This window comes from Heterocephalus glaber, unplaced genomic scaffold (genome assembly GCF_053883595.1).
Source record: "Heterocephalus glaber isolate CG9 unplaced genomic scaffold, H.glaber_assembly_v1.0 deba00001564, whole genome shotgun sequence".
Lineage (NCBI taxonomy): Eukaryota > Metazoa > Chordata > Mammalia > Rodentia > Bathyergidae > Heterocephalus > Heterocephalus glaber.
In genome coordinates this window covers 3,397,582-3,423,718 of record NW_028258351.1, presented here as the reverse complement: position 1 = coordinate 3,423,718, position 26,137 = coordinate 3,397,582, and the positions used below count along the sequence as shown (strand labels likewise).

General features: G+C 43.1%; 1 protein-coding gene and 1 pseudogene across 3 annotated transcripts in view; both read right to left on the bottom strand.

Moving 5' to 3' along the window:
- Positions 1-8,454: 8,454 nt before the first annotated feature.
- LOC101719141 (small ribosomal subunit protein uS3 pseudogene) lies at positions 8,455-9,248 on the bottom strand (annotated as a pseudogene).
- Positions 9,249-12,594: 3,346 nt separating this feature from the next.
- Positions 12,595-26,137, bottom strand: part of Usp32 (ubiquitin specific peptidase 32) — a 169,662-nt gene continuing 156,119 nt past the window's right edge. For all 3 annotated transcript variants that reach the window (XM_004870389.4, XM_004870388.4, XM_021248667.2), the window contains exons 29-34: positions 25,159-25,279; positions 20,444-20,635; positions 18,315-18,603; positions 16,352-16,779; positions 15,693-15,785; positions 12,595-14,850 (exon numbers count right to left, since the gene is read on the bottom strand). In XM_004870389.4, coding sequence (XP_004870446.1) covers positions 14,677-14,850; positions 15,693-15,785; positions 16,352-16,779; positions 18,315-18,603; positions 20,444-20,635; positions 25,159-25,279 — 1,297 coding nt within the window. In that variant the 3' untranslated portion in view covers positions 12,595-14,676. The remainder of the gene's footprint in view (positions 14,851-15,692; positions 15,786-16,351; positions 16,780-18,314; positions 18,604-20,443; positions 20,636-25,158; positions 25,280-26,137) is intronic.

The following is a 26,137-nucleotide window of genomic DNA, read 5'->3' as shown; positions in this document are numbered from 1 at the left end:
CGTTGGGCTCCTGTGGGGAGGCAGTTGGGGTCGCCTCAGGACGTGACAGGGACTGAGGCAGGCCCTGCTGTCTGTGGATTCCCTCCCCACCATTTGCCAGGGAAGTCTTTCATGGCCCCCTCTCCGTCTCTGCCTGGCCCCAGCCTGGCTGCTGTGCTGGAGACTCCTTTCCTGCAGGCCCGCTGCTCCCTCCCCCCAGCCACCTCTTGCAGAGCGGAACCTCAGACAAGGTGGCTGTCATCCTCAGTCAGACCTGAGGAGAGGCCTGGTGCTAAGGTTTCATTTACAAACCAACAAGAGACTCAGTTGTGCAGGATCTCAGAGGTCGGAGCACCCTATCTACCTCCCAGGCTGGAGTGCAGGAAGGGTGGGATCCAGGTTCCGAGCCTCCTTTCTGTCCACCAATTCCTTTCACTGGGCCATCTCCTTGATCACTTTAGCTATCACTGTTTGCACACCTACTATCTTATGCTCTGCCCTTCCCGAGATACAGTACTCTACACCTATGATCCCACTGATCCTGACAGTGATCTTTAGAACATGAACTCCCTGTGACAGCCTCTCCTGGACCGCGGGGATCGCAATGCCAGCTACTATTTACTCAGGTGAAGTTATTTGTGTTCCATCTGTACAATAACTTTCTCAGAGGCATATTTATATTTTCCTCATTTTCAGATGAGAGAAATCAAATGCACAGGACACATGATGACAAGTGGCGGAGCCAAGATTTGAACTCAGAGAGTTTGCTACTTACGCCCACTCTCTTCAACTCACTAGGCTGTGGTGCTCTTTGGAGGAAAGAGGCTCAGAGAACCCGCACAGTTCTTGCTGCTTCCCTTAAACTGAGGGCTGCTGACCCAAAAGTTCCTCTTCTGAGTCCCCACTTACGGGAGTCCTCTCTGACAGGGAAGCTTGGGTGTAGAAATCACCAGGTCAGTCGAGGGTGACAGCAACATGGTAGCGTCAGTCAAGCCCCAGCTGAAAAGCTGCTTTCTTGTGGTGCCTCCTCTCCCCTCTGCTCCCCCGCCCTCTTCCCCCAGGACTCCCCGAGGGAAGGACAGGAGGGTCACCCCTAGCCATCAGCAAATGCTTGCAGGATGAATGAATACAAGGAAAAGTGATAGCAAAGAATAGAATTACCAGGCATCTTTCCAGGGCTGGGGATAAATATTTACCTTGCCCATTGGGCAATGCTGAGAGACAAACCTGGTTTTCTAAGATTTATATGTGCCAAGTTTCCTGCAGTGACCGACACAGTCGACCTGGTTGTGTTACAGCCTGAACAGCCATTTCCACTGGTGGGATCCTCCTTAGGGAGTCTGCTTTCTAATCCTCACGCTCCAGGGGGACCAGGCCGTCCATCCTGTGGGCCTCCTCTGGTCTCCAGGAGGCTGTGGGTCAGTCCGGGGTTTCCTTGTGCGGCCATGGGGCTAAGCCCTAGCAGGAACTGCTCCGAGTGGAGAGGACGGAAACCTGGGTCTACTTCCTGAGTTGCCACCTGGGAAGCACCTCTCTTAAGGGAGTAGGGCTTGGGTCACAAGCTGGGTCCAAGTCAAGCCTCAGAGTTGCAGGGCGGGAGGGATTTGGAGTGTGCTTGGTGCTTATCGCATAGCCCCTGGGATTCACCCTGGGGTCCCAAGGAGAATGGCAGGACACAGTCAGATGGTTCAGGCATGGTTTCCTTGTGTTTCCAAGGGTTTGTGTGTTGCAATTTAATCCCTGTTGTGAGATGTTAAGAGGATGGAAATGTAATCTGCCTGTGGTGCTTAGAGGTGGAGCTTTTGGAAAGTGGTTAGAATCAGGGTCACCAGGATGAAGCCCCCATGATGGAATACTGGTGGATTTCTAAGAGAGGGAGAGAGATGACCAGAACACACACACGCACGCACACACGCACACCCCTGTCTCTGCACAGACAGGGACTCTGTCAGTAAGCAGTCCATCATCAGACCCATGAGCCAAGCAGCCTGCCTCAGGTATTTCATTATAGTGATGAAAAGCATGCAGATACACATGAAAACGAAGTGACTTCACCGAAACACGAACAGGTGGGGAACAAGCCTCTCTGCTTTCAGTGCACTCCGGTAGAGGATAAGGTGCCAGTCTGTGGGCTGAGGCCCACGGAGGCAGTGGTGGTGGTGGCGGGGGAGGGTAGAAGTTCAGGCAGCCTTGCTTGGCAGCTACCTCATGGCAGCTGGAAGAACTAGTTTAAGAGTACATTTGAGAGACCCTCTGGATTTTGTAAGATCAAATGAAACTTGAGTCATTTCAGTGAATGACCTTTTTCATTTTTTTCTTTTGGTACCGGGGATCGAAATTGGGTCCTTGTGCTTGCAAGGCAGGCAGCAGAACCACTGAGCTAAATCCCCGGCTCTCCTTTTCTCTCTCTTTTGAGGCAGGACCTCACTAAGTTGCCCAGGCTTTACTAGAGATAGGTATCTTCATGCCTCAGCCTCCCAGCGTGCTGGGACTACAGATATACACTACCATGCCCAGCTTGAATGACCTTTTATTGTTGCCAAGATAACACAACCAGCAAAGAAGCTGACTCATGGAGCCGGCTACTGCTTGGAATTTGGCGATGCCTCGGGGACGGGCCTGCATCTGGCTGTGCTCTAGATGAGTGAAAATGATCAGTGCAAACATGATTACTGAGGAAACGTCTCATCCAAGCCTTTGTTGGCATGGCACCTATGCTACCACTTCCAGAGGACAAATATAGCAGGCCCTGGACTCCAACTTTCTTCCCAAGTCCGTTATGGAACTGGGATTTTCCTCCATATTTACACCGGCTATTTATTTGCTCAGTGTCCAGGTTAGGTATGATGGGTGGCTTTTTCTTTTTTTTTTTGGTACCGGGGATCGAACTCGGGACCTTGCGCTTGAGAGGCAGGTGCCGGAACCACTGAGCTAAATCCCTGGCCCCAAATTTTTCTTGATATATACAGTATCAGTTTTGGACTGAGGTCTAGCATTTCCATTACTATCAAGGGGGGAAGGATGAGAAAACCAAAGTTGAGGCCCTAAATGCTGGGGAAAAGACAATGGGCTACCGCTTTGGGACTCAGCACGGTCAGCACTGAATGGACGTGGCCAACTGGAGTTGGCTTGCTTCAGGACAGGCCCGCCACGATGGCCGGATGGACACGTGGTATTCGGTTCAGCGCCCAGGCCACTAGGAATAAATGGTCAGGCTCAATTGTTCTCTCTCCCTTCTCAGGAAAAGCCGGAAGGAAAGGGCCCCATGGAAGGAGAAGGCATTGTCTTCAGTGGCTTGAGCATCTCCAGGTAGCCTGGCCTGGCAGGGGTTGCTGGGGGCACAGGATTCCCACGGCTGCAGTGGCTGCTGACTACTTTCTCCAAAAGAGCTCTTTCGAGCCTTGCCTCTGCCACACAGCCTTGGAAACCATCACACCCTGGAAATCTCTGATAAGATGCCATCAGACACTCCAGAGTCTAGTATGGAGGCAAAGACCTGGGCACTTTCTTCCTCCTGTCCGGCTGCACACCTCCCAGATACTTCCCCCTTCTTCTTCTGCCCAACTCCTCAGGTCCTCGGGGCACCAGCGGGGAAGAGAACAAACCTAAGAAGTCAGTGTCTGTCATGAGTCACTGCGTGACCTCTACTTGTGCTGTTTCTCATCTTCCAGGGATGGAGGAGCTGCTGCCTTCATATGCCCACTTCCTCTCCTTATGAAACAATACTGTGCAGTTGCACAAGTGTTATCTGTTGTAAAGGTTTCACATTCACTTTCTCCTGGGGAGAAGTAGTTAGGGTGACCCTCATACCTTCTGAAAGATGAGTCCATTGAGGCTCAGGGTCTTTGCTAAGTGGTGGAGCACAGACTATTCAGTGGGGAGATGGGGTGGTAGAGGAGCAGCTGGGTTGGAATCCAGCTGGGTTTGTGTGACACTTAGGGCAGCTGACTTAACCTAAGTTTCAAAATCCTTATCTCTAAGAAGGGAGGATGGTGCATCCCTGTAGAGCTACGGTGAACTACACAGTGACTTCAGCATGCAAAGCATGGGCTTGGCACATTTATGAAATGTCTGAGTGCCTCCCCAGCCTTTCTTCTAGCACCACGCTCAGGACCATTTAAAGCCCTATAGTAGCTGTTCGATAAACATTTGATAACTCAGGCACACACTCAGCCCTCTCCCTTTTTCCGTCTCTCCCAAAGTGAGACCATGTTTATTTGCAGCTCCAAGGCCCAGGGAGCTCTGCAAACAAGGAGTGGCGGCAGTCATCTTCTCCAGCTGGCACAAGAGTTGAAGGCCACAGGCCCTGGGATCAGCTCCCTATAGGTGCCCAGTCCCTGGAATAGCTGCCAGGTAGGGTGGCTGCTTCCGGTATTACCTGTGGTTTTACAGGGAGACCTGACTGGCCTTCACCCTACTTGGCTGGCTTTTTTGCCCTCTTGCCCAGAAATACTGAGAGCAGCAGAATGCCTCTGGGAAGGTCCACCCTGTTACCACCATGATGTCCAGCAGAACAAATGAGCTGTCTCCGGAGAGCTCCCATCTTCTCGGTGGGGCTCATTCCCTGGGAACAGCTTGGTGCTGCTGGAGCCCTGCGTGACTGGCTTCCTGGAGGCTTGGATGTGATGAGTGCCTTGCTACCCGTCTGACCGAGAGCCCCCGGGATCGCTCAAGCCGCACCTCACTCCCCACCCTCACTTCAACCTGAGCAACTCCAACCCCGTCTCTTCAGCAAATGTGACTGGGAGAAAGGCCTGGTCCTAAATAAAAGATGAAGGCCGAATGCAACCCGACCACCACTCACAAGGGGAACTGAGATGTGGAGGAGGTGGTGACCTGCCACGGGCTGCAAGGTGCCAACGCTGTGGACTGGACTTCGGGATGAATGCTTTCCGTAGAGCCCACTGAGATGACTGTACCTGGGGCTTCAGGAATCTGCTGTAGGCCTTTCCTACTCCATTCCAGGGGCCCTGCTGATCCCCAGTACAGAAGTCCCTCTCACCCTGCCCAATTCGTAACCTCAGCAGACCCGGGGGTTTAGCCATCGGCTGCCGAGTCCGCACTGAACTGAAGGAGGTACGGAAAGGACCACGGCAGTGGCAGTGGAGCCTGCCCTCTGCCAAGGGCCTCGGACGTCTCTACCCACTGGGCCTGTTTCTCCCTGGGCCGTGCTCAGCTGTGCCGGGCCCCTCCTCCCTAGTGTGCCTTCTCCCTTTCCAGACCTCTTCTATTCCCCTCCTATTTGGCCCCATTTTTCTGTCGCCTCTACTTAATTTGATCTCGGAACTCCTTAAACCTAGTATCCATTCATAAGTTACTCTTGAGCTCACTGGAAGGTCTAAAGTTCCTATCAAGAGACATTTTAGTAAAAGTGGATTGTGTGTAGGAAAAAGTTCAATTACAGCAAACAAAATGAGTAATAAAATGGTCTAAAGTAGATCCGAATGCATTTATACAAACCATATGAAAACGTTTTGCAACCATTCAAAAAGACTTGGTAACGTGAAACATTTTGATTACAACTTGTTTGATCTTCAAAGGCTTTCTCAGAAGGTGGTTCCTGACTTCTAGTCACTTTCTGGCTCCTCAGGTACCTTCAACTCAGCCTGTGCTGCCTGTGGAATGCGCTACCTGAGTCCTCTCTCTGCTCCTGTTGTCTGTCTAGACTGCTATTCACACTTCTGAGAATACTGATCATTTCTTTTTTATTTCTTTTTGGTCTTTTGAGATGGGGTCTCACTATGTAGCTCAGGCTGGCCTTGAACTCATGGCGATTCCCCTGCCTCAGTCCGGGATTAGAGGTGTGCACCACCTTGCCAGGCCTGATCTTGCTTTATGGCTCCACTCACTTTCCTTTCCACTTAGCTTCCTCTAAGTACTGTCTTATTTCCTTAATCAGCACTTCATCGGAAACAATTATGTCTAGGAAGGTTTTGGTTAATTACTATCACTCCTTCTTACATGTAAAGGAGCTTACATATCATCTTTCCTTAATTAGATCAGAAACAATGATTCATTCCCTGGAGATAGTGGTTTCCATAATCCTCAATCTGTAGACCAGTGCAAAACAGCTGCAAAAAATCTCCCCTGGTCTTATTAAAATGCAGATTCTTGAACTATGCAAGACAATGATCTTATAAATCTGGATGTAAACAGGCATAGAACATATTGGGAGGGCCAGGGATTTGGCTCAGTGGCTCTGCCACCTGCCTCGAAAGCAGAAAGTCCGGAGTTCAATCCCCAGTACCAAAAAAAAAAAGAAAGAAAGAAAAGAGAATACTTGGAGCCACAGTGGTGGGTGGGATCCTGGTGTTAGCATATTTAGCCAGCTCCTAGTCGATTCTAATGGTGCTGAGAAGTGCCAGGTTGGGAAGTGCTGTACTACAGCCCACAACCCTGGTCGCAGTAGGCCATGTGATGCTGCTTACGCCTCTGGGTATGATGCCTCTGGGCTGGTAATGAACTTATGATAACATTATTGTTATATTATACCTGTGTTCCGGTTCCCTAAGTAGGGAATACTTTTATTTCATCATCTGATAGATCCAAGCCCTGTGCCTGTTTCTATACACGGTCTATTCCTTTTAACAACATTTGGAAATAGAGTGGTATCCTCACTGGGCACAAGAAATCTGAAGCTCTAAGGAAGTTGTTTTAGTTCACAGTTTTTCTAACAGCAGAGCTGAAATCTGATCAATTTAATAGGTTCAAGTCTATATCCCTTATACTTGAGGGCATGAACTGGTGGTGCTATGGTTTAAATATGAAGTATCCTCCAAAGACTCAATGGATTGAAAGCTGGATCTCCAAAACTAGGGCCTAAGAGGTGACTGGATCTTAAGGGCAGAACTTCATCAATGGATTAACCCACAGATGAGTTTATACCTGAATAGGCTATTAGGAGTTCTGGGCTAGTGGAAAGAAAAAGAAGGAAGGAAGGAAGGAAGGAAGGAAGGAAGGAAGGAAGGAAGGAAGGAGAGAGAGAGAGAGGGAGGGAGGGAGGGAGGGAGAGAAAGGAAAGGAAAAGAAAGAAAGAAAGTGTTTCACCTGGGTGGTGGTGCACCCTTGAAATCTCAGTACTTGGGTGGCTGATGCAGGAGGACCTCTGTGAGTTTGAGGTCAGCCTGGGCTACATAGTGAGTTCAAGGCCAGCCTAGAATACATAGCAAGACTCTGTCTCAAAAAATAAAAACCTGTGTCCCAGCAACAGGGAAGCTGACAAATACATTTTATCTTTGACACTTATTTTGTCATACATCAATAGAAGAAAAGTTTCAAGTGACTCACATCCCCTATGAACACTTCTCTTTATCTAAATCTCAAACTTCATCACAGTGATGCTTCATGTACAATAAACACATTTTCTTTTTGTATTTGTTCTAGGATTATAGCTGAATGTCCAGCTTTATGAGTCACTCATAGTGAGTCAGGGAAAAATGAAGTTTACAACTTTGTTACAATTTGTAATTTTTGAATGACTAGGACTTTCTTATACTTAACCTTGTAACATGTGCTAGCAGATAATTCCTATTTTGTTTCAAATAAATAGTAGACCAAAACATATTCAAATGTTTATTTATTTTTTAAATGTTTATTTTTAAGCAAAAACTGTATTATTTCAAAATCGATTCAATAAATGATCATCACTAATGAATTCTGGGTACATAACATAAAATTCCTTTTTATGCACTTTTATATTTAAAAACTCAAAATGGTAAAGATTGGGTGTATAGGGCCTGGGGATTTAGCTCAGTGGTTCCAGTGCCTGCTGCGCAAGCGCAAGGTCCTGAGTTTGATCCCCCTGGTACGGGGCGGGGGGGGGGGGGATTGGGTGTATGTGTATGTAATATGGGTTTTTTTTTTGTTTGGTACTGGGGATCAAACTCAGGACCTTGCGTATGTGAGGCAGGCGGCAGAACCCCTGAGCTAAATCCCCGGCCCACTAATGGATATTGATTTTTTTTTTTTGGTACTGGGGATTGAACTCGGGTCCTTGTGCTTTTGAGACAGGCATCGAAACCACTGAGCTAAATCCCCGGCCCCTATGTGTAATGTAATATGTATGTATACACATAAACCAAAAATTTTACATTCTAATCTTTTTCATACATATATATATATATATATACATATATATATATATATATATATATATTTTTTTTTTTTTTGGTACCAGAGATGGAACTCGGGACCTTCCACTTGCAAGGCAGGCGGCAGAACCACTGAGCTAAATCCCCAGCCCTACATTCTAATCTTTTCAATAAAATAAACACTAAAAAAAATAAAAACCGCAACAAAAAATGAATTGGAGCCCAGTTGGAGGAAGTGGTCACTGGGGGTATTCCTTTGAAAGGTGTATTTTTTAGTTTTTCAGCTTTGTAAAAGACTAAAAAAAATTTTTTTTGTTTATTTGAGACAGAATCTCACTACGTAATTCAGGCTGATCTTGAACTCACTATGTAACCCAGTCTGGCCTTGAATTTGCAACGATCCTCCTGCCTCAGCCTCCTGAATGGTGGGATTATAGGCGTGCATCACCACACCGGGCTAAGAGTTATTAAATGTCTTTACGCAGCAGCCTCCATTTTCAGATACAGCTGCCAAGGAGATTGGGTTACATTGTAGGGACTGGCTGGGGCACGGCAGGTGGCTCTAGCTTTCCACCCTTCTGTTCTGAGATGGAGGTGGTGGGCAGGATCTCATCTTTGGGTTCCACAATGTTCACAAGGTCAGGCAGAGGCTTCTTGGGGCCAATCTTAGCATTTGGATCCCAGGGCAGCATGATCTTTACTGTGATGTCCTGTCGGAGCAGCACATAGCGCTCGGCAGTGTCGTAGTAAACAAGGTCCCCACTGTGGATCATCAGGGCATCCAAACTTCAGGGACTTAGGTCTCCATCCTCAGAGTTTCCCAGACACACAGAGACCACAAGCTCCGCTTCTCTCTCTCGATGAACCTGCACCCTTAGCAGGTCCTCTGCACAGCAAACCCTCCCAGGGGCTTATAACGCAGAGATTCTGACTGGGCAGTGACACACTGACCTCTCTGGGCCCCCTTTCAGCATAAAGCTCTAGGGTTGAGGATTTAGCTCAGTGGTATCACGCCTGCCTTGCAAGCACAAGGTCCTGAGTTCGATCCCTAGTAGCGCAAAAACAAAAACAAACAAACAAGCAAAAACCATAAAGCTCTACACTGTCCTCAGGGAGCCAAACCTTTTCAGAACCATAGCAGTCAACGCTCGGATTCTTGACCCTTCTCACCGAGAACATTCCGTGTCCTGGGGGGCTAAGATAATGATTTCTGTCCTGGTTGGTGTAATTCAGACTTCAACTCCAGAGTACCCATCTTCAACCAGGTCCCAAGCAAGAAACTCCTCCAGTTCAGCTTTGACGATGCCGTTGGCAACAAATCTCTTCTCAGAAATCTGCACTGCCATCTTGCTGTCAAAAGGTCTATCTTGACTCCAGCTCTTCTCTAGCTCTTTCCCTTTCTCTCTGCTTCCTGGCTACCATAAGGTGAGCAGCTTTCCCTTGCCATGTTTCTGCCTTGGAGCCAGACAACAAGGGACTAAAACTCTTAAACCATGAGCTAAAGTAAATCTTTACTCTTGTGTCAGATATTTGGTTCCAGCATCAGAAAACTAGTCACAGGTGGCTTGCACCTGGCTTTTCTTGAGCTATGTTGTCCAGGCTGGTCTTGAACTCTTGGGCTCAAATGACTGTCTGGCCTCAGCCCCCGAGTCCTGGGACTACAAGGGTGTGCCACCGCTCGCAACTATTTTTTACTTGGACACTATGTTTAAAATTCTTAATTACTGGGGCCGGGAGTGTAGTTCAGTGGTAGATCAAGTGTTCAGCATGCACAAGGCCCTGGGTACAAACCCAAGCACCTCCCTCCCCCTTGCAAATTAACAACATTTCTAAATTGGATGTTTTGTATTAGTATCTGAATTTAACTTCTTTCAGGGAAAGTAATTTTGGTTACCACTGGGGCTCATATTGTTTCATGAGCAACAATCAGGTGAAGCTTCAGATGGCTATGTGCCTAGAACTCCCCATTCTCATTTGTGGTCAGCTCTCTTCTATACTTTATTCCCAACCTGGTACCTACAGGGCTGAGTTTGTGTCCCCTGCACTATTTTTTTGGGGCGGGGGTAGTACTGGGGGTGAATGCAGGACCTTGGTATTGAGCTACATCCCCAGCCTTACTTTTTAAATTTCGGAGACAGGGTCTTTCTCAGTTGCTAAGTTGCAAAGGTTGGACTCAAACATGCAGTCCTCTGGGCTCAGCCTCCCAGGATGCAGGGATTATAGGCCTGCACTACTACGGGTAGCTTTTTCTGCACCCTTATCTGCTCTTTCGCCTCCCACTGGTCAAGTTTGGCAAAGCTAAAGTTAGCCTCTATTTGTTGCTCTGCCTTGTAGAGGTCTCTGACCATAGATATATGCGTTTCCGACTTTAATCTCAATATTAAGGAACCCACTAGGACAACATTAAAAAAAATTGGGATCCCCGCTCCTCAAGTTATGCATTTTGGCTTATCCAGGAAAATTCTATATTCAAACTTTAAAATAGTTGGGAAAAACATGGCAATTCATTTACTTGTTCCAATTCAATGGTGTCTGACAAGTAAGAAAGAAGTCACAGCAAGCAATGGCACCAAGTGGTGGAGAAACTGAAGGAGTGCTCAGCGGAGGCAGGGAGGCTGAAGACCTCTTTCAACTTACATGGCCATTCGGATACCAGAAACGGGAGGCCTGCTCAACTCCACAAGCTGCTCCTTCCAAGGCCTTTTTTTTTAATACCGGGGATGGAAAAGGCCTTCCTTTGAAAAGCTGCAATTCCAGCACTCAGGAGGCTGACAAGAGTTACAGCATCACAAGTTCAAGGCCAGCCTGGGCTACATCATGCGCTCAAGGGCCTGCTTGGACTACACAGTGAGGCCCTGTCTCAAAAACAAAAACAAAAACACCACAACGAAGTGAAAGGCAAAGACTGGGCCGGGGGGCGGGGGGGGGGGGAGGATGAAGAAAGGTATGTTATGTATGCCTCACCATGAATACAATTGTTACATACGGCAAATATGTACTAATAAAAATAAACAACAGGGCCGGGATTTAGCTCAGTGGTTCTGGCACCTGCCTCACAAGCGCAAGGTCCTGAGTTCAATTCCCGGTCGTCCCCTGCCCCGCCAAAATAAATAAATAAACAACAGCCAAAGGCTGGTACTGTAAGAGTATAGATAGTAGTTTATGGGTTCATTTTCTGAATCTGCCACTGTGCTGATTCAACGCCTTTTCTTTACCCTTGGTACTGGGGATTGAACCCAGGGCTTTTACTCAAAACCTCATCCCCTGCCTCTTTAAATTTCTTATTTGGGGACAGGGTCCCCTAAGTTGCTCAGGCTGGGCTCAAACTTGTCATCTTTCTGCCTCAGCCTCCCAGAATGCTGAGATTACAGGTATGCACCACCACACCTGGCTACATTTTATTTTATTTTTAACCCATTTATGCCAAGGATTGAAAGTTTTTAAATTTTTGCATGAAATTCATACATATTACCTAGAAAAATTCAAGGAACAAGAATTTGAAAACATTTCATTCATTGTTATTTATGGGTGTTCCAAAAATGGGGCACTAGGCACTGAGGATTAATATGCAGTCCATTTTTGAAGAATGTGCATGGAGATTTATTAAATTTGTTTAGTGTAATACAAAAAAAATTTTGTTTAGTGTTAGTATAGTAAGCAAATAAAACAAAAACCACCTCATAGGGTGGGATTTCACATTCACTGAGCACTTAGCAAAACCGTGCTAGGCATTTAGGCATTTCATTTACTCTGCATGTGTGGTACTGGAGATAGAACCCAGGGCCTTTGCACTGAGTTACATTCCCAGTCCTTTTTAAAAATTCAGAGAGGGTCTTGCTAAGTTGCTAAATGGCCTAGGCTGAGCTTGACCTTGTGATCCTCCCGGCTCAGCCCTCCCACCCCATACTGGGGTTATAGGTGTGCACCACCATGCCTAGCCCCTTTACTTCTAAAGCCTGAGTGTTAGGTATCCTAGATGACTTTTTTTTTTTTTTGGTACCGGGGATCAAACTCGGGACCTTGCGCTTGCAAGGCAGGCGCCTGAACCACTGAGCTAAATCCCCAGCCCAAGGTATCCTAATTTTACAGGAAAGAAAACTACTGTAGGGTGAAGGAGAGGTTAAGTCTTCATCTATTCTCAACACTGTCAACTGCTTCGTGGAGATTTTTCCTGGAGATAATCCAGGACATGCCTAGCTTCTCAGTGCCCCTCCAGAAACTGAAGGCCATTTCAAAGCATTAGGGTTAGGATTCTCTTCACCTTGTCTCCTAATCAGCTTGAAAGCTTCTGTGATACCTCCCCTGTCACTTCTCGGTTCATTATTGGCTCTCTATCCTTCTTCCTCCCTACCTCAATGCCTTCTGAATAATTTCCTAAAAGGGATGTAAGGTGCATTTAGATCAGATGCATCTGGTCACTGCAAGTATCTTGTTCTACCTTAACAGTGAACATGGATGTAGTATTCACTCTGTGGGGCAGACAGGTATTATTCTAGCAGCAGAATTAAACTCATTACAGGCTGAAGAAGTTGATGTTTTGTTTACTTGTACGAGGAAAAACAGCACATGGGCATCCACAGTATTTAATTTGTTTGGATAATAGTTACAGATAACAGGTACACTCCATATACAATTACCAATACTTCTTTATACAGCTCATATTTCAGTACATCAACACTATTTTATTTACATTCTATTTATATACATTAACATCTTTCTAAAGTCAGTGCATTGTCAACAAGTTTTATACAGAAATTTACAAGGTGAATGTAGTTAATAGTTAATTTAATAAATTTTCTGCTAGTTTATGAATTTAAAAAATTAATTACAACCAATATAAGAAACACAGATCAAACAATATTAGTAGATTGTGCTACCTGCTTAAATAAATTATCTGTAAGGAAATTATTTAAAATTTTCCACTTTTTCATTGGTTTGTCCAGGTAGGAAAGGACAGACTTTATACAGTGAAAAACTCAAAAACTATAAAGTATACATTTTGTCTGACTTTATTACATTATACCAATGAGGCCACTACTTCCTACTCGCAATTACATTCTTCTGAAAAGAACTTCAACTTTGGTGGCCATTTAAGACAACCTTTTGAAATGCTCTGAAAAGAACTAGGTATACTGGCTTCAGATATCAGATCACAAATGTTTAATTACATTGGTATTTACTACCTATGAGGAAAGGAAAGGTAATAGAATCTGATAATACATGAGAATCAACTTCTAGGGTCTAAATGATTTTTTAAAAAGATCAAAAATAAAGATGAGACATTTCCTTTGACTATATATTAAAAAACAATACAGAAAAAAATGCTGTCTGAAATAAATAACATTTATACTTTTGTTCCAGTTGAATAATCTGAGAAGAAACATGAAGCAAAGAAACATAACTTCTGCTGACTAGTGCAAAAAGAGAAAGAAAGAAAAAAAGGGGGGTGCATGCAAACAAAACAGTTTACTTCCTAAACCTAACAATTTTATTTAAAAAATTGCATGACTATAAATGTCTGGGATGTATTTTGTTTTTAAATTTAGTATGGTGAGGGTACATATCCCAATCAAGTTAATCTGTAGCCCTTAGAGCCATTAAAATACAAGTAAGTTTGTTTGTACGTATTTTCTCTCTCTTTTAAAGTGCAAAACAAAGAAAAGAAAAAGACAACCACTCATGTGAAATACCATCTAGCTTTGATGCCACTCACCTCCCTAGAGGCTCTTTGTGCAACAGATGCATGGGAAGATGGTGCAAATATTCGCAACTTCCCTGCCACACTCAGCAGTGTACGTGTGGGGGATACATTTCTGAGGATACTTGAAGTACCCTAAAAGCAAGACGCCCCTATCAGGAGGCCATGTCAGCTGGATTTCCCAGGATGTTTGTCCTTTCTACTGGGCCTCTCAACTAAGACCCGGGGTAGAAGGCACATAGTTTTTAAGGTTCTCCCGTTCAGATTTGACTACTACATGCCTCTGCCACCAAAGAAGGTTGTGTCTCAAACACAAACACAACAAAAACAAAATGCAAGGCAGACAAACAAGAGTAGGACAAACAATTTAAAAAATAAACTAAAAAATCTGTGTCCATGCCCCAAGAAACATTTGCACACCTTCATGATCTTGCTCTCTCCATCTTGTCAATATAATGGAATAAAACTTCAGGAAAAAGGAGGTAGCATATCATGTCGTCTCCAGACAACACTACAATTTCTTGTTTTTTACTTTGACTCCAAGGAAATCTTTAGCATTTTATTATGATTACTGGTAAACTCTATACTCACTACAAGTTTGTTCGTATCTGGACAAGCACAATCTAATTCTTACTTGGTCCCAGGTGGCTGGTGTCTGACCCTTTTGTTTACAGGCTAATGGTGGGATTTGCCTACAAGTTCTCCACGGAGAACTTGTGAGAGACTTCAAAAAAAAGTTATCACTACTCTTCATGTTAATTCTATTTTAATTAGGAGTTTTATTTTGTGCTTCAGGGTCACAGGATAAAACTACATTTAGCCTACTTTTCAGCAATGCTTTTGCCAAATGTCAGCTACAAGGGGTCACCTCCCTCACCACCAGCCTACCTAGCAGCCAGAGTGACAGCTTCACTGTAACACACAGTACTTTTTGTAATCAGACTCAAAGTCTTCATCCATGCTGCTTGTGTCTGCCATCTTTTTGCCGTCGATCTTTGGCAGAAACTGTGCATAGTCTATCCCCTGCTGCTCATAAAAGAGAATGTAGGCAGAGTCGGTGTCAATTTCATCAGGGTGAAGTTCCTGAAGGGGAAAGAAAAGCCTTTCATAAAAAGACATCACCATGCTCCCTCTTAATCCTTGTCAGGGTAAGGAAGACCAGTCTTCCCTAATGACCAAACCTGACTGCTTCCACTCAGCATCCTCAACATTTTGGCTGTCTCAATAGCAGTGCCCAAATGAACCCCATTATTTACAATGTTTCTTTTGGGGAAAATATTTTAAACACAGACAATTCAAAAGAATAACTAAAAACTCCACCAAATTTATTTTTTATTTTTGATACTGGGAATTGAACTCAGGACCTTGTGATTGCAAGGCAGGCGGGTGCCACTGAGCTAAATTCCTGGCACTCCATCAAATTTTTATAGTTCAAACGTTTGGGGCTGGGAATCTAGCTCAGTTGTAGAGAACTTGGCTAGTATGTATGAGGCCCTAGGTTTAATTCAGCATCACCCCCCATCCAACAAAAAGAAACAAACAAAAAACATTCCAACCTTTCCCAGAACCCAAAAGGTTAGAACCTTTTCTCATTAACTAATACCTTCTTTTCCCTCACCATTCATGTTTTCATTCTCTACTCCACCTATCACCGTTGTTTCCTTAATACTGACACCATCTAAATACTGACCCTAACAGAAATATTTACTTCCCATTCAGGAAAAAGTATATTATTTCACCAAATGTTTCCCAGATTTGTTGACATTCTGTTTCTTTCATTCAAAGATTGAGAATAGGGCTGGGGATTTAGCTCAGTAGTTCTCCCGCCTGCCTCAAAAGCACAAGGTCCCAAGTTCGAATCCCGGTACCAAAAACAAAAAACCAGAAAGATTAAAAAAAAAAAAAAAAAGATTGAGAGTATTTACCTTACAGCTGCTGTCATTGTAACAGTACCACTTGCAGTTGGGGTTTTTGGCATAAGTGACATAATGGCCCCCACCCAGAATTCCTGAATGGCACTAAAGAGAGAAGAGAATGGAGGTATGTTAGTAGTAAACAGTCCTATGGCCAAGGCATGGCACTAGGATCTGAGCAAGAGAATGCTGAACACTTGGATGGGTAAGAAAAAATGTTTTGGAACCATCTAAAGTTTTCCTAAAACAAAATTCAAATGTCTTAAATCCAAATCTTGTAAAGATAAACCATTTTATAGTTGTAATTATCTTTTAGAAGGAAAAGTTCCTTAGAAACACACAATATCAACTATTTTGTTTTGTTTTTGGGGGGCAGGGTCTCGCTTTGTTAGTCAGGCTGGCCTTGAACCCACAGCATTCCTCCTGCCTTAGCCTCCTGAGTGCTGGGATTATAGGCTAGTAGTGATTAATCTGAACTCTGGACACCAGTTGTACTAATTACTATCTTCTATGTCACATTGTGAGCTTCAGATTCTATTTGAAGGCCAAGATTTCTTTATTAACTGTCTATAAGTAGGCCCTAAAGGACTGCTTGATGATGAATGAAGACACATGAACAAACCACTGAAAAGTATAGACTATTCTTTGAAAACCACACAAAAACCACTTACCGAAATTGCATACAGATTATAAATAGGTTTACTATGAGTATCTTCTCTTTGGTCATCAGTGCTGTCTTCTTCACTGTGGTTTCCAAGCTGACCGTTGCTGTAGCCATTGCCACAGGCTTCATGCTCATAAAGGATCAATCCATTGGCCAAAGTGACCTCATTGTCCTGGGGGGTGATGAGCTCAGGTTGGCTGCCTCCCAGCAAGTGCCCTCGGCTCAAGGTATCACCCAGTTCACAGATTTGCCCAGCCCCATTCTCTCTGCTGGCATCCAAATTCTCCTTACTACTTGACAATTTATTTTTGCTGCCAATTTGAGGCAGCCGGAGCCTCCCTTTGCTCCTCCCCAAAGTCCGTGGGCTGCTGTTAGGGCTGCTATTCTTACTGGAGGGACAGCTGGCTCCACTTTTTCTTGGTGAAGAAGGCGAACCTACAAAAGGGAAAGGAAAGATTTGTTAAGTCTGAAGTCCAAAAGCCACAAGTTAAGTCAGATACCAAATGCTAACTTTGAGGCCAAATTCACAAATATACACATAAAGGTAAAATAGGGGAGTCCTAACTGGTTACTCTCTAGTTCCTAATTTAGAGCCATCAAGTTGGGCAGCAATGTCCTAGAATTGCAGAATACATTGCAAGGACTTAGAAAATAGCAGAAAGGTGATTTGTGTCACATTCATGGAAAACAATGTAATTATCAGTCTAGGAAGTTATACAAATACATACTTCTCTCCTTCATAAAACTAGATTAAAAAATATGGCCACCATTCATAAAGTACTTATTATTAGTAGTTATGGTTCTAGGAATGAACTATTATCTCTACCTCACACAAAAATACCACACAATGAATCTAAATTATTTAATAAAAAGATTGTGTTGCTGGGGATTTAGCTCAGTGGTTCTGGTGCCTGCTTCACAAGAGCAAGGACCCGAGTTTGATCCCCGGCACCAAAAAACAAAAACAAAAACAAAAAAAATAAAAAAATAAAAAGATTGTGTCTATATTAAACATGTATAGACTTCTATTTCCTAAACCATACAGAACAACTATCTGTATAGTATTTATACCATATTAGGTATTACAAGTAACCTAGAGATGATTTAAAGTATACAGGGAGAATATGCATAGGATATAGGCATATATGATGTCATTTTATGATAGGGAGTTGAGCATCTGTGAATTTTGGTACTGGTGGGAGGTCTTGGAAGCAGACCCCCATGGACACCAATGGATGACTGTGTGTGATAGTTAAGACTTCAACATATCCTTTTGACAGATATGGTTCAATCTGTAAGATCAATATTTCAATAAGACATGTACAATATTTCCACTTGTCCTAGATCTTGATTTTTTATTTTTATTTTTGGTACCGGGGATCGAACTCGGGACCTTGTGCTTGTGAGGCAGGCGGCAGAACCACTGAGCTAAATCCCCAGCCCTCGGATCTCGATTTTTAAAAAACATAACTGAAAAAAATAAATAAAATAACTCAGATATCAAGGGAAACTGTGTTGCCTTACTATTTTCATGAAAATAGGTTTTTTTTTTCTTTTTTTTGGTACCGGGGATCGAACTCGGGTCCTTGCACTTGCGCAGCAGGCGTGAAACCACTGAGCTAAACCCCCGGCCCTCATGAAAATAGTTTTAATCCTCCCTCTTGAAAGGGCCTCAGGGAGCCCTATAGTTCCTAGACTATACTTGGAGAACCTCTGCTGTAAGGGGGAAAGGGTGACAACTACCATTCATGTTTAGCATGTGTGGTATCAGGCATTATATAAAGTGTGTCTCTTTTGATATTTCAAATCCTCACACTGTGGACTTGGTGTTATCGCCCATCTCACAGATGAGAAACTAGATTAAAGGAGGCTGTCTCTCTAGAAATCACACAGCTCAAATAGAGAGAGGCTTGACTGCAGACAGCTCCCTCCCACACTGAGCTGCCCCTCCAGCAGCCTAGCCCCCTCACCTTTTGGGCTCCCGGTGATGTTTGCACTGAGAGAAGATGGGCTCTTGCTCAGGAGCACATCCTCACCCCCTGTGGAGCTCTGAGCATCCACTCTCTTCACCTCTTCTGCAGGAACCCTTGGCTCAGAGAGGTCGTCCCCCTGGGGTGTGAGTGGTTTGCACTGGCAGAGAGCTGGGTCTCGTGGTACCAAAAAAGCACTAGGGTCCAAACTTTCACGAGGAAATTTAACAATTTTCTGTGATTTTATCCATCGACCATTTACAAACTGAAATCGTTTAAGGTGGATAATCTGGAGAAGAAAATGTAGGAAGTATCTGCATTATAAAGGGTTCTGAAGATAGGACCGACCCCAACCCCCAAAGTCTAATATGTACACGTATTCAAGAATATGTAACATATATACTCTTTGATACTCTTAAAGACTACAAAACTATTACTGTTTTCCTGTGATACTGGGAACTGAACCAAGGCCTTGAGACAGGGTCTTGGCTAAGTTGTTAAATTGCCCATGCTGGGATCAAACTTGTGGTTCTCCTGTCTCAGCCTCCCAGACAGGTGTGGGTTATCACACCAGCTCAAAATTGTTCTTATTCCATGATGCATTTTATGGGATGTTTATGTGAGTAAGTACAATGGGGTCTAAATTCATGAAACTGTTTTTTTTGTTTGTTTTGTGACAGGGTCTCGCTTTGTAGTACAGGGTGGCCCTGAATTCACTATGCAGCCCAGGCTGGCCTCTAACTCACAGTGATCCTCCTGCCTTAGCCTCGTAAATACTGGGATTGTAGGCATGTGGCACCACGCCTGGCTTAAATTCACTAAGCTGGACATTTAAAATCTCTGCATTTAACTGCATATTAATTATATCTTATTTAAAACATTTCCCCTTCCCCATCTACTGTTTTCAAGTTGTTTACAAGTTGACCCTTGTCTTCTCCCCTTCCCCTAGTTCCATCCTTGGAGCTAGCTAAATCAGTGCTACCAATTTCTTGTGCACCCTTCCCGGAGAAGCTATTCCGGTCTTAGGAAAGAAATGCCTAATTCAGGCTTACAGAGTAGTACAATAAAGACATAAATAAAAAAAATACAATGTCTAGTTAAAATATACTAGTACCTCTGGACGTGTAGCTCAGTGGTAGAGCGCTTGCCTAGCATGTGCAAGGCCCTGGGTTCAGTCCCCAGCACCACAGAAAATAAACAAACAAAAACTAGTTCTTTACAGTTAGTTACATTTGGTGATGGTCCTTCCAACCATAAGGAAAACACTTGTCCCATGAAGGGAGAAGGAAGAAGTGAATCAAAGACAAAGGAACACATAAGCACCCGTGCACTGATGTGCGTGTGCATGCACTGGACTCAGCAGTGTGTCACACCATGTGACCAAGCTCAGTGGGCACTGAGTGCTCCTGGGTTGGCTGTTCTATCGTCTAAGGGCTAGCCTAAAGCTTCTTCTCTCCACAGAGCCAGAATTGATTTCACCCTCTTCTGAAGTTCAAATTCACTAGGTTATACCACCTGTCATACTTCTCATCTTGTGCTAAACTGCAGTTACTGGCCTTACCTTACTTCTTTCTCCACCTAGGCTGTAAGCTCTTCAGGGACAGAAACTACCAAATATTTTTAGAATAATTCACCTCTGCATTCAACAAAAAAACCCTTGCACAGGGTTGGGGATGTAGTTCAGTGCTGCAGTGCTTGCATGCATAGGGCACTGGATTTGACCCCTAGTACTAAGAACAAAACAAAAAACCTTGCACAAAAGAAGGGTTTTAAACATTGGCACAGGAAGGCCAGGGATTTAGCTTAGCGGTTTTGCTGCCTGCTGCGCAGGCGCAAGGACCCGAGTTTGATCCCCGGTACCAAAAAACAAACAAACAAAAAAACATTGACACAGGAAGGATCTTAGTATCAGAAATAACAAACTGTTTATGAAGCTGGGTGTGGTGGCGCATGCCTGTAATCCTGACACTCAGGAGGCTACAGCAGGAGGATCACAAGTCTGAGGTCAGCTGGGCTACACAGTTAATACCCTGTATTCATGCTCCCCCTCCAAAAAAAAGAAAAAACACCCTTTTGTTCATAGCGTCTTTCCTTTATACTAGATTTTCAAACACAGGGCTATACCATACCAGGACAGGAGGAAGCCTCCAGAGATCCAGCTTCTTGGTTGCCAAGCAGTGAGTCTTACACTTTGAACAGTAGTACATCTCATTTTCCCCTAGTTCTTCCTCACTAGTGAAAGCACGGAGACAGCTGTCCAGGTTGATAGGCTCAGCTTGCGCTCGTCGACTCTGCTCCACACTGTCATGCTCATCTACAACCTACAGAGAGAGGCAAGAGAATGAACATGGGTTGTGGGGAAATACTGAAAATGCTCATCTAGATATGCCTCATTTTCTCAGTCACTCACATTTATCTCACTTTAGATGGGGAAAAGGAAAATGTAACCCAAACTGAAGTATTTAAGCAAGTACAGCATCAGACATTCATTCACAAAATACAACTTAAATTGTTTAAGCAGTATAGCATCACATATTCATTCATAAATGCCACATCAATAACATCCTGGGTAAAACTTCTATTTATATGACTATAATTTTTTTAGAAAAATTTGAGTACTTCAAAATAACAATAACAAAAACAAACAAAGAACTGCCTGTTTGTTTCACAATTGTGGAATCCTTACAGTTTACATGTGAACTAGGCCTCAAGCCAGGAGTGCTAAGAATAAACAACTGTTTTTTTTTTTTTGGTACCGCAGATCAAACTCGGGTCTTTGCACTTGCACAGCAGGCGGCGGAAACCACTGAGCTAAATCCCCGGCCTAAACCACTTATTTTTTAAGCAGAAAGACAGCATTATTAGTATGCTGCAGGCTTTAAGGAGGCTAAGAGAAATAGTATCACTGAAACACAGATGCCAGATCTGGATGAAGTAAGAAACATTGAGCTGAGACCCTTTTGTCTGTAGTAGGTCTGAGAAGGTGGAAGAGGCATAGCATCAGTACTCTGAAGGCTACATGAGATTTCACACAAGGATATTTTTCTCCCAATGCAGATCCTGGACTACAAGTACAGTGATTACTGGCTCTCTTTCTGTCAAAGGTCACATATACGTCCATCACCCCTCTTACTGCCCTTCCCCCCAGAGGTGAGCTGGTCATCTTTGCCTGAGGCAACTTCCTACAGATCACCATTACTGAAACCCAGGATGGAAAAACTGTGCTGTTTGGATTACAAATTGGCAGTTTTAGCCATTTTGTTTAGAACAGGTTTGTAGATGAAACTTTCTTCCTGTAGGAGAAAATGGCTGAGTTACAAGGCTGTCAAATGCCCATGAAAACTATCAAGGTTGGAGTTGATCATTCAATGAAGGTCTTAGCACTGCACCACATCTGGTTTAAAGAGCTCATTAAGATGGCGGAGGGGGGTGGTTTCTGTATGCTGTAAACCCAGCACTTGGGAGGCTGAGGCAAGAGGAACACAGCAAATTCAAGACTCTGAGATACATAATTCAAGACCTGCCTGAACTATATAGCCAGAGTCTGTCTCAAAAACAAAACAAATAAAAAACAATTACTTTAAAAAGAAGAACTAGGGGAAAATTCTGTTTTTAAAAGAGAAAATATGGCTTGACTGTGGGTCACTGACTTCTGAGCACAAATTCTGTAGTAATAAGATATTAACTCTGTGTCTTTTGGGGTGGTCACCTAAAGGAAAAACTGACTTGCTTCAAAGGAAACATGTGTCATGGTGGTTTGTATAAGGAGAAGAGGTGTATCAAGTGTAGCTCACAGCCAGTTAAACAGTATCTCTATTCTCTCCACCAGGGCAGCTTTATGGCCAACCACAAATGATATATGCTACTAAAGAATGCTGGGTTTTTATTGACTATATTTTCTGTAGGACACAAGCAAGGACTGGGAGGAAGGAAGGCTGATGAAAATATAGTGACAGACTATAATTTATATTATCAATAAATTTTCTCTGATAAAGACTTTTTTTGCCTTTTGGATATATGCTCAGCTTCTGTAAAAAGGTAGAGAAACCTTTTTATATTCTTAATACAAAGGCAGATTTTCTTCTGTCCTCTTCCTAAACAGTATTTTTGTTTTTTAAAAAATTGAAGAGAGTAACTTTTGGGGCCGGGGATTTAGCTCAGTGGTTCCGCTGCCTGCCTCGCAAGCGGAAGGACCCGAGTTCGATACCTGGTACCGGAAAAAAAAAACCAAAAACAATTGAAGAGATTTTTTTCTCATTATATGTAACTTTTTGCTTTTATGAAAAAAAACTAGTGCCATCTTGCCATAAACGTCAGTAAAAATGGGTAATCGTTATTCCAAGGACTATATAATATTCTATCCAATAAATATATCATGCTTTATGTAACTATCCTCTAATGCAGAGCAAACATTAATTGTTTCAAATATTTTTACTCTTTTTTTTTTTTGGTACCAGGGATCAAACTCGGGTCCTTGTGCTTGCGCGGCAGGCGCCGGAACCACTGAGCTAAATCCAGCCCCTATTTTTACTCTTTTAAAATGTCATATAGGGCTGGGGATTTAGCTCAGTGGTTCCGCCACCTGCTGCGCAAGTGAAAGGACCCGAGTTCGATCCCCGGTAGCAAAAAAAATAAAAAAATAAAGTAAAATAAAATATTATATGATGGACAGAGTATTTCCCTAGGAAAACTTCCTAGAAGGGAGTCATTGGAATAAAAAATGTAAAATATACGGGGCATATACTTGGTTCAATTGTGAAGTGAACCGAGGTTATCCTCTGTCTACGTGACTGTCTTAGCACATGCAGAAACCACATGTAGGAAGAGCCCAGATTACTCATGTGTCCTCACTCTCCAGCAAGGCAGGATATCTCAATAGCTCCTTGTTTCCATGGTAGCCTAAGTACCTCACTGAAAGTGGAAGTTGAGCAAGATTTAACTGGTCATACTGTAGGCCCTTCTTCTAATGGGATATCCTACAGAGCTTTTTCAATTGCACACTGGGCTTTTTAAAAAGTATTTACAGAACCAATTTTTAAAATGTTTTATTTTTTTGCTATTGAGAATTGAACTCGGGACCTTGCACTTGTGAGGCAGGCAACAGAACCACTGAGCTAAATCCCCAGCCCTACAGAGCCAATTTTTTTTTTTTTGGGTACCAGGGATCGAACTCAGGTCCTTGTGCTTGTGCAGCAGGTGGCGAAACCACTGAGCTAAACACCTGGGCCTACAGAGCCAATTTTTAAAAAAATCTTTGATAAAAATGTCTTTTGTGGGTCCGGGGATTTAGCTCAGTGGTTCCGCTGCCTGCCTCGCAAGTGCAAGGACCGGAGTTCGATCCCTGGTACCAAAAAAAAAGTCTTTTGTCAGAATAATATCCTGTCAGATTCTGTGATGACAGAGATTTAGGAATCCTTCTATGAACTGCTAGTTTTCCTCTTCAAAGGAAGCATGGCTAAGGTTATTATTACCTTGCTACAGAGAACACAATATGGAACATCAACTTCTCTTCAGCTTTTATCTTTTTAGCTCAGTGATCTTTCATTTGGCAAATATCATAAATTGTACTCAGCTAGAAAAAGCTGTCAGGAGCCTCAGGGTGTGGAGATACACATATAGGTATCCAAACAGGGAATTAGGCTGCAATTGCCAGTTTCTCTACTTCTCAATAGCATAAAAAGAGGAATGTTAATTACTATTACAAACTTATCTAAAGGGAATGCTTTTATTAATAAAGCAAATTTCCAACAATCAAGAGGCATATAAACATAAAACTCACTGTAATTTCCAGTATGACTTATAAAAATTCTTTGATTCTGTTGCATTTACTTCTCGATCAGATTTTTTTTTTTGGTACTAGGGCTCAAACTCAGGACCTCACTGGCCAGGAAGGCTCTGTGCAGCTGAGCTACATCTCTGGCTTCTATCATATTCTTAATACTGTTACTCTACCCTTCAAACAATATTTGCTTGATGAAAAACTGCCTAAGGCAAACAGTCTTAGGTATGGAGTTTGTTTTTTTCTTTTTCTTTTTTTAAGTTCATTGCTAGACATCAAACCCAAGGCCTGGCACATGCCAGGTAATTGCTCTACCACTGAGCTAACCTCCAGTCCTATTCTATATTTTAACATATTCTTTAGTAAACTTAAAAAAAAAAAAAGAAAAGGGGGCCGGAGATTTAGCTCAGTGGTTCTGCCACCTGCCTTGCAAGAGCAAGGTCTCAAGTTCGATCCCCAGCACCTAGGAAAAAAAAAGCTCTGGCTAGAAAGCAGCAGCAGAGAAATGCAAAGTGTGAAGAAGAGCCACTGAGATGTAATGTTAGGTATACAGTCCTGAAACATTTTTATTTTTTTGCAGTACCGGGGATCAAACTCAAGACCTTGCACTTGCGAGGCAGGTGCGGCACCTCTGAGCTAAATCCCCAGCCCAACATTTTAGTTTTTAATTTTTGTAATCACCATGCTCATTAATGATAGCTGCTATCACTGTAGGACAGGAGTTAAGTAATTGTGGTTATCAAGTGCTAGAGCTTCATTGATTACTTAATAAATGGGAAGAAAAATGTTTATTGGTATGTCATGGTCAGAGAATATAATGTCTTAATTATAATGTTTGTTTCAAGATTTACTTGTTATTAATATTTTTGAAATTTAATGCCTCAATACAATTGATCTGCAATGTCAGGGGGAAAAAACCCCCCAAGAAATCATATGAGTATGTTAAGTGGTATAAAATATCCCAATAATTTTTTTTCTGGTTATTTTACATTGTCATTATACAGTTAAGTTGGGAAAAATTTCCCATATAGAAACAACCACCTTATGGTGGCCCTGAGCACTTACTCTTTCCTGTGATGTTTGATAGCGGAGGTGAAGAGCTGTTGGGTCCCAATCCACAGCAATGTAGGCATTTCCAATGAAAGCGCTGTCTTCCCCACAGTCAATTTTACAGCCTCTACAAAATCTAAAAGAAAGAAAAAGGTCCCCAGATGAAGAAATAATTATGAAGGAATCTAAATTTTCTTAATCAGAAATATTCTTCCTTACTACTTTTCTACTTTCCTCTTAGTTTTATAATTTGTCATGGGTTTCTAATTTCACACTCTGACAAATGTAGTAATATTTATTAATTATTATTTCAGGGAATTATGCTTATCACCTCTAAGTCTTTGGTTTTTTACAGCACTTGATAAACATCTGATAACATACAGGAAGATATGAGCTGAAGACAAATAAGTTATATACAAGAATTGGTTATCTGACATCGTCTGCTCTAAAGAAATTCCTTTTTTTGGTACAGGAGATCGAACTCAGGGCCTTGTGCTTGTGAGGCAGGCGTCAGCACCGCTGAGCTAAATCCCCAGCCCTCTAAAGAAATTTTAAATTTAGTTTATTTAACAGTCTGAGGTAGGGTAACATCTAACAAAGCTTATTTTCTTGTTTGTAAAATGGCACATTAAGTAAATGAAAATAAAAATTTATGGAGCTGCATGGAGGAAGACATGACAAGCCATGGTTCCCAATTCCTTTTCAGTCTGTTGGGACTATTCCAATTCTCTAATGGTTGACTTAAGTATTATCAGGTATTTTTCCCCAATCAATCTCCAAAACTCTTCTAAAAACCAAAAAACAAGCCAGGCATGGTGGCACACGCCTCTAATCCCAGCACTCAGGAGGATCACTGTGAGTTCAAGGTCACCCTGGGATAAATAATGAGTTCAAAGCCAGCCTGAACTGCAAAGGGAGATCCTGTCTCAAAAAAACTAAAGCACCAAACAAACCAAATAAACAACAAAAACGCCCAGTCTTCCAACAAGATTTA